The 8,918-nt window shown below is 48.7% G+C and overlaps 1 protein-coding gene across 4 annotated transcripts in view; it reads right to left on the reverse strand.

The window, feature by feature from the left end:
- ACSBG2 (acyl-CoA synthetase bubblegum family member 2) overlaps positions 1 to 8,918 on the reverse strand; it is a 40,140-nt gene extending 31,222 nt beyond the window's left edge. For 2 of the 4 annotated variants that reach the window (XM_043502733.1, XM_043502732.1), the window contains exon 1: positions 8,602 to 8,682. In XM_043502733.1, the coding sequence (XP_043358668.1) occupies positions 8,602 to 8,632 (31 nt within the window). In that variant the 5' untranslated portion in view covers positions 8,633 to 8,682. Of the gene's footprint in view, positions 1 to 8,601; positions 8,683 to 8,732 lie in introns of those variants that run through there. The other 2 variants (XM_038383845.1, XM_043502734.1) reach the window with 2 other exon arrangements.

Raw genomic sequence — 8,918 nt, forward strand, 5'->3', positions numbered from 1 at the left:
TCAAAATCAGAAGCCAGGCAATTTGCCTCAACCTCTCACCCTGCCATAAATGTATTCCCCCTTACTCAGATATTATGGAGCACACAGCAAATAGCAACAATGGGAATGTTGGTTGTGCTGAGATCTGACCTAGTTGGCAAACAGCATCAGTGATCTTTTAAACAGCCAAAGGCACATTCTGCCACCATTCTGCGCTTGCTCAGCCTATAGTTGAACTGCTCCTTACTACTGTCCACGCTTCATGAGCCATGGGAACAAGGGGTAGGCGTGACTGCACAGTGCTGAAGCCTCCAGCTCGCATGACATTCCAGGCAGGATTGAATCTTCATGAGACAAAACTTGGAGAATGACCTGGAGTCTCTGGCTCCCATTCGGTGCTCTAGGAGGAGGATAGCCATGTCTGTCCAGGCACACCTGATCAACCTCACCAAGGTCTGCCAGGAGCACCCAGGAGACGGATGGCTCTGTCCTACTGCACTGTCTGCCGCGAAGGCAAGAAGCTGCTGCGTTACACATTTCTTTACATGGTACCATTTAGTCACTTGTTCATGCACTAGTTACAAATATTCAGGTATTAACTTACCTAGCTTAGAGAAAATACTCATTTTAAAAGGTTACCATAGTTGCTAATTGTAGCACAACTGTTGGTAAATAGCTTGGCTGCCCTTGTATACATTCTTAATATGAAGACAGACTGATTTCTCAGCCTCCATTTCATTTAGCATAAGTAATTACTTAAACAGTAAACAAAATTTGTTAATGTTTAGCCATTGGATTGGGTAACTGAATCTAGAGGCTGTCTACACCATCACTTTTGTTGGTAAAACTTGTGTCGGTCATGGTTATGAAAAACCACCCCCTCACTGACATAAGTTTTGCTGGCAAAAGTGCTTGTGTGGGCAATGTTATGTCAGCAGGAGAGGCTCTCCTTCTGGCAAAGAGCAGCTACATGGGAGACCTTGCAGTGGTACAGCTGTGCTGCTGTAATGTCTGTAGTTACATAACGTAAGTGAATCTTGTACAATGATCTGGTCAGTTGTTACTGGGGTCCTAGTGGGGGAGCTAGCTGTGGTCACTCAATTAGGGTGAACTGCAAAGAATGGGGCAGACAATCCCCAAAAAGTTGGTGTATATTCCAATACTTAAATTCACCAAACCAGCACAGCTTGTTTGTTACCTTACTGGTTACTCAAGTCCAAACAGTTTCCTTAAAGTGATCCAGGGTCAGGCCCCCATCCAGGTATGCATGTCAAATATTTCATCATGTAGAAGAACAGGTTCTACCAGTCCCAAAGGATTGGACACTTTACCTCCCAGGTTTATGAAGGTTTCAGAGCTTATCCAAATATACACTACAGCCAATTCTTATTAAATTAAAAATTAAACAAAAAAGTATGGTTAAAAGATCAATATACATACAGATTGAAACTCAATGAATTGAATCCTGATTCACAGCAGAGATGGAGTACCCGTGGCACCTTAGAGACTAACAAATTTATTAGAGCATAAGCTTTCGTGAGCTACAGCTCACTTCATCGGATGGTGACCTTTGTAGTAATCAGTCTTTGTTACATGGTCCACCCTACTCATACATATACACAAACATTATTTTACTGAAAAAAGGAGTACTTGTGGCACCTTAGAGACTAACAAATTTATTAGAGCATAAGCTTTCGTGAGCTACAGCTCACTTCATCGGATGCATCGATGTAGCTCACGAAAGCTTATGCTCTAATAAATTTGTTAGTCTCTAAGGTGCCACAAGTACTCCTTTTCTTTTTGCGAATACAGACTAACACGGCTGCTACTCTGAAACCTGTGATTATTTTACTGGATGTTTAACTCTTTCTAGCCATGGGTCACAGTTGTCAAGGCTGGATTTAAGGTTCAATAGTCTACAAGCCTCTGCCCCTCCCCCTTTCCTCCCTCTGACTGAAATGTGTTAACAGGTCACTTCACCTTGAAATGTTAACTACTTATGCTAAACAATCTGTTCCACCTTGTCTTTAGCTGTGACACTTCAGTTAAGTTTCCCAGCTCTAGGGTATGCCTACACAGCCATGTTAAAGCTCTGCTGTGGCAGCACTTTAACATGGTTGTGTAGTCATGGCTCCGTCACTGGGGGAGAGCTCTGCCAGTGCTGTAATAAAGCCACTTCTGTGAGGGGAATGGCTCCCAGCACTGTAGCACTGTCTACACAGCCACTTTACAGTGCGAAACTTGCATCGCTAGGGGGTTGCCTATACATCAGTAGCATCAGTGCAGCTGTAGCATATCTGGTCAAGATGCCCTATGCCAGGGTGGCGAAACTGTGGCTCAAGTGCCCCATGTGGCTTTTTTACTGTTGAAGTGTGGCTTGCAAACCCCCCACCCCACCTACCAGACTGGGGGAGCAGCTTGGGACCTCTGCTTTTCAGTGAGGTGGAGGTGGTAGGGGCTGCTGCCCAGCATCGAGTGGGAGTCTCGGGGCTTCTGCAGGGGCAAGGCTGAAGCCCAATCAGGTGTCTCCCACAGGGCTGAAGCCCTAAGCCCTGGCTGGCATGCCCTGGCTCTTGAACTTCTGAAGATGGCAGTATGTGGCCTAGGGGGTCCACAAGTCTGGCCACCCCTACTCTATGCAGATGAGAGAGAGAGCGCGAGCGAGCTCTCCCACTGGCATAATAAATCCACCTCCGTGAGAGGTGGTAGCTATGTTGGGGAGGCCTCATCTGGAGTATTGTGTCCAGTTTTGGGCCCCACACCACAAGAAGGATGTGGAAAAATTGGAAAGAGTCCAGTGAAGGGCAAGAAAAATGATTAGGGGTCTGGAGCACGTGCCTTATGAGGAGAGGCTGGGGGAACTGGGATTGATTAGTCTGCAGAAGAGAAGAACAAGGGGGGATTTGATAGCTGCTTTCAACTACCTGAAAGGGGGTTCCAAAGAAGATGGATCTAGACTGTTCTCAGTGGTGGCAGATGACAGAACAAGGAGTAATGGTTTCAAGTTGCATTGGGAGAGGTTTAGGTTGGATATTAGGAAAAACTTTCACCAGGAGGGTGGTGAAGCACTGGAATGGGTTATCTAGGGAGGTGGTGGAATCTCCTTCCTTAGAGGTTTTTAAAGTCAGGCTTGACAAAGCCCTGTCTGGCATGATGTAGTTGGGGATTAGGTCCTGCTTTGAGCAGGGGGTTGGACTAGATGACCTCCTGAGGTCCCTTCCAACCCTGATAGTCTATGATTCTATGTTGGCAGAAGCAGCTCTCCTGCTGATATAGGATGGTCCACACTGATGCTTATGGCAGTATAAATCAAGGGTTCTCAAACTGTGGGTCAACCCCATTTTAATGGGGTCACTAAGGCTAGTATTACACTTGCTGGGGCCTCGGGCCAAAGCCCCACCACCCAGGACTGAAGCTAAAGTCAGAGCCCCACCACCTGGGGCCAAAGCTTGAGGGCTTCAGCCCAGGGAAGGGAAGGGGCAGCTAAGGTTACATGCCCCCCTGCCCAGGGCAGAAGCCCTTGAGCTTCAGTCCCCCCTCCTGGGGTCATGTAGTAATTTGTCAGAAGGGAGAGGGGTGTCACAGTGCAATGAAGTTTGAGAACAGCTGGTGTAACTTACATTGCTTGGGGGGGGTTGGCTTATTCACACCCTATCCTGAGCTACACAAGTGGTAGTGTAGATCTGGTCCTAGATCGGGAGGAGAGCTCTGTGTAAGCTTGTGTGTCTCATCAACAGAAGTTGGTCCAATTAAGAGATACTACCTAACCCACCTAGTCTCTCCAATATCCTGGGATTGACACAGCAACAACACTGGATGCTGGAGCAGAAAGTCTAACTTTAAGAAGTACTCTGGAAATATTTCTGAAACTGAACACACTGAAAATAGTAGCTGCACCAGACAGGATAATTTCAGCAAGTCAGCTTCTTGGCCAAAACTGAATTAACTGATGTCCCTTAGTCTAATATTGGAACTATTAGAGTTAATATTTCAGTAACATCACTTCAGAGACTGTACTATTTGAACAAGAAAGGGACTATTTGGCAATTGTATTAAAATTAATTTGGCCTTAATGTTTAGAGCAGGTTGTACCTTTACAAAAGGCAGGGAGTAGAGGTTTCAGATTACATGGTTTCTAGTGCAGGAGTACTTTATGGTTTTAATTCTTGATCTCCTTGTGCACAAGGCACTGACATAGAGGAAGCTACGCAAGCATTTATTTTCTTGAAAATGACCCTAATGGGTGGAGGAAAGGGAGCATGGATGTCAAATGATTTTTCCTGCAATTTTCTGCCCTGTATTGGAGAGTTGCTTACATATGGGAAATAGCGTGACCGTTACTACAGCTTCCTCACTACCTCTCTCAAAGGTTTCGTTGATTTACAGCAGAGGGGTGTCAAACAGATTATGGTAACAAACAATTATAGTTGACATTTAAACATTATGCTTAAAAAAAGCTAATGCTTCAGGTTAGAGAGATTGCATCTGTATGGGAAACTGCTAAAATTCCCTACCAGCATAGCTTTACCAGTAGGCTATTTTCTGTTTGTGCATTTGATAGCACATTAGACAGGGGAACCTAAATTTGACTGGTTTCAGAGTAGCAGCTGTGTTAGTCTGTATCCACAAAAAGAACAGGAGTACTTGTGGTACATAAAATTTGAGCATAAGTTCAAAATAAGTTTGACTATACAGTCAGTTTCCTTTTTTGTTTGAATGGGGTTCCTCCCATCACACAGTGAAAAGCCACTTTTTGAAGCATGATGCTGTAATTTTAAAACCACAAAAGTTGACAGGACCACCAGAGTGTTGGTGTAGTATTCAAAACTATCCCTTTAACCTGAATTTTTAAACTGACTGAATTTCAAGTCAATGGTACCCCTACTGAATCTAAGGTAGTTTTAAGCTGTTTCTACTAATCAGAAGTTTAGTACATTGTAGCTATATTTCACCAGGAGAGAGATGGGGAAATACAGGAGACAGGGAAATGTAGGTAGGCAGCTAGTGGCTGCTTAGGGAAGAGTAATAGATATAAACCTCTCCTCCCCCCTCTAAACATTTAATCTTCTTTATTCCTGCCCAGAATGGGAACTGGAAATTTATCCAGCCCTTTCTGGGTGCCAGAATTCTCAATTGACTTCTGACCAGATGCTAAAACCTCCATTTTCCCTGCCTACTCTCCCAAAAATTCTCATGTACAATAAATGTATGCATTTTTCAATACAGAACTGTAGGCTGAAAAGGACAATTCACTGCAGATATCCAGAACACAAGTGGAAGTGGCTAGATATGCAGCCTGAACTCCACCAGTTAAATTTGGTGAGCCATCACAGCAAGTGTAGTAATTTTTGTTCACTAGTTAAGGCTACACTAGTTACAAGTTAATTAGTAGGAGCTGGTTAAGATAAGATTCCTTTCTCTCATTTAACTGTGTGTTTAGCTTTCGTTTATAAATCTGATCTCAAATCTAGAACAATTGTGGTCCATGGAACACTGGTGATCTGTTGAGACTGCATAGTCACAGGTTTCCAACTTCCCTTGTAGCCATCTGCTAAGCCACCTTGCTTCCACAGAACAATGTTAGAAGAGCAGTGTCTGTATTTGCCACAGGGGTATTTTGATAGTTACTGGCAGATATGGTGGTCCATACTACTGCAAAACAGAAGTGGTGGTGTTCCATATGGCACAATTATGATGTGAACCACCTCATGAAAAATCCAGAAACCCTGGACTAGATACTACTGTAATCATTCTATATAGCAATTCTACTTGACATCTGGATTTAACTGACATAAGTTTAGAAAAATGTTGAGTTACTGAATGCACACAGAGGACATTTAAAAATCCTGGTAAAATACTGGAATGAACTATTAATTTTTGGTGGTTGCAGAATGTTCTGATGTCTTGTACCAATGTTAGTCATTTCAGCACTGTTTTCCTAACACTGCAGGCTCCCTGTACAGCATCATGCAAGTGTAACCTGATTATTTCAGCCAATAGACATTACAAGTCATCATTTTGACACATGATAGTCTCAAGACACTGAATGAATAAGCTTAGAGGTTACTAGAGAACATTAACCTGTTGTAGATGTCACAAGTGCACTTCTTCCTGTTGAGGCAGACAGCAGAGGTACCACGAGTTACTCACACAGATGGACACACACGCTAAAAACACTTTCATCAGTATTAAACTATAGAGCACTGTTTACAGTTTATAGCCATTTTTCCACAGGAAGTTATGTACGTGGCAGGAAGTGTACTGGTGATTCTTTGATACACCGCTATATTGATCTTGTTTCAATAGAGGCAGATGATGAGATCTCTCCTCTAGGGACTACCCTAGCTCCAAACATTTTGTCCAGAACTGGAAATAGGCAGTTAAACTTAAAAAAATATGCACCAGTTTCTGAAGTATACTGGCAGTTTTTACATGACAGCTACAGAAGAAAGGGTATAAAATATACCAAGCACAATCTACATCATTTTTGCAGCAGGAAGTTCCTCAGCATTGAGAGACTGACTTTTCCAAATCTGATCAGATCTCACATTTGATGAGGTCAGCCCCAGTACCAATTAAGAATATGGGATACGTTAAGATTTTAAGGAGTACTTGTGGCACCTTAGAGACTAACAAATTTATTTGAGCATAAGCTTTTGTGAGCTACAGCTCACTCCACCAAATGCATCCGATGAAGTGATCTGTAGCTCACGAAAGCTTATGCTCAAATAAATTTGTTCATCTCTAAGGGGCCACAAGTACTCCTTTTCTTTTTGCAAATACAGACTAACATGGCTGCTACTCTGAAATCTGTCATGAAGATTTTAGTTCAGCAATTAGAGAAACAGTCTTTTTAAACAATTTTATCACATCACGTGACACACATAAGTGACTAGCCCACACCCAGGCATAGCTTTGTATTAATAAAAACAGAAAGGAGGACTTGTGGCACCTTAGAGACTAACAAATTTATCTGAGCATAAGCTTTTGTGAGCTACAGCTCACTTCATCGGATGCATTTGGTGGAGTGAGCTGTAGCTCACGAAAGCTTATGCTCAAATAAATTTGTTAGTCTCTAAGGTGCCACAAGTCCTCCTTTTCTTTTTGCGAATAGAGACTAAGACGGCTGCTACTCTGAAACCTTTGTATTAATGTGCATAAGGAAGTGTCAACAAAACAAAGGTCTAGAAACCAGGTGACAACTACAAACATCCTGGCAGATTTCAATTGTAAGGGAACAGACTAATGTTCTTGTAGCTAGAAGGACTTTTACCTTCGGGCGGGGGGGCCCCTCTGAGCAAGCACATATCAGAAACGCGCTAATAAGCGGCCAAACGCTCACTCTTTGTGCCGGGGGGGGGGAGGAGGGGGGACCAAAAGAGAAAATGGAAATTCCGATTCTCCCCTTAGACACACAAAACCTCAAGTGCCCCAGATGATGCGTCTCTCCCCCCGCCACGCGCGCGCCCCCGGAGGGGAAACCCAGTACGTGGCACGGATGCTGCCGCTTTATGGCCGGAAAAGCGCCATCCAGCCATGAGCTCATTGAGGAAGCTGCCGTCCACCCACGCCCTCACTCCGCTGTAGGGGGTGAGGCACCTGCCTTGCCAGCCCCTCTCCGAGCCGAGCCGCCGCTACCAGCCCGTGCCGGGGGGCCAGCGGGGAGCGCCCGCCGCAGCGGAGCGTCCAGCAACGCGGCTTCCCGCCCGCGGCACGTTTCAGGCCCGCGGGCTAGGGAGGGAGCGAGCGGCTCCACCCGGGCGGGGCGGGTCGGGTCACCGGAGCTCCCGCCCGGCGCCTCGCTCAGGGAGCCGCCGCCAAGCCAACTCCTGCCCACGCAGAGGGAGAGGAAGGGAGCAGGGGACCCCCCCCCCAGCTCCCCGACCAGCCCATCTCCGGGGGAGAAGCAGCCCCTCCATCACCAAGCCGTACCTGGGGGAGGGGGCAGCCCCCCCCCCACACACCCACACACACCCCCCCCCGCCTGCCTGAGGGGGCAGCCCTCCCCCACACACCCACACACACCCCCCCCCGCCTGCCTGAGGGGGCAGCCCCCCCACACACCCACACACACCCCCCCCGCCTGCCTGAGGGGGCAGCCCCCCCCCCACACACACCCCCCCCGCCTGCCTGAGGGGGCAGCCCCCCCCCCACACACACCCCCCCGCCTGCCTGAGGGGGCAGCCCCCCCCACACACACCCCCCCGCCTGCCTGAGGGGGCAGCCCCCCCCCACACACACCCCCCCCGCCTGCCTGAGGGGGCAGCCCCCCCCCACACACACCCCCCCCGCCTGCCTGAGGGGGCAGCCCCCCCACACACACCCACCCCCCGCCTGCCTGAGGGGGCAGCCCCCCCACACACACCCACCCCCCGCCTGCCTGAGGGGGCAGCCCCCCCACACACACCCACCCCCCGCCTGCCTGAGGGGGCAGCCCCCCCACACACACCCCACCCCCCGCCTGCCTGAGGGGGCAGCCCCCCCACACACACCCACCCCCCGCCTGCCTGAGGGGGCAGCCCCCCCACACACACCCACCCCCCGCCTGCCTGAGGGGGCAGCCCCCCCACACACACCCACCCCCCGCCTGCCTGAGGGGGCAGCCCCGTCCCTCCCCAGTACCTGAGAGGGGGGGTAAGGGCAGCCCCCACATCGCTCCCCGTCCCTACGGCACCAGCCCCGCCCGCCTGAAGGAGGAGGAGGAGGAGGAGGAGAAGAAGAAGAAGAAGAAGGGGCAGCCCCCGGCCCTTTACCTGAGCTGGGCGCTCCGCGTCGCAGGCCGGGCGGGCTGGCGGAGGCACCAGGTGCCCTTAAATTTAGAGCGCTCGCGGGAAGGGGAGCGACGACCCCGGTCGTACGGCGCGCCACCCCCCGCCGCGTGCCGCTTAAAAGCCCCGCGCGCGCCCCCTCCGCGCCCGATTGGACGGGGCGCGTCTCCT

The sequence above is a fragment of the Dermochelys coriacea genome, chromosome 25 (assembly GCF_009764565.3).
Source record: "Dermochelys coriacea isolate rDerCor1 chromosome 25, rDerCor1.pri.v4, whole genome shotgun sequence".
NCBI lineage: Eukaryota > Metazoa > Chordata > Testudines > Dermochelyidae > Dermochelys > Dermochelys coriacea.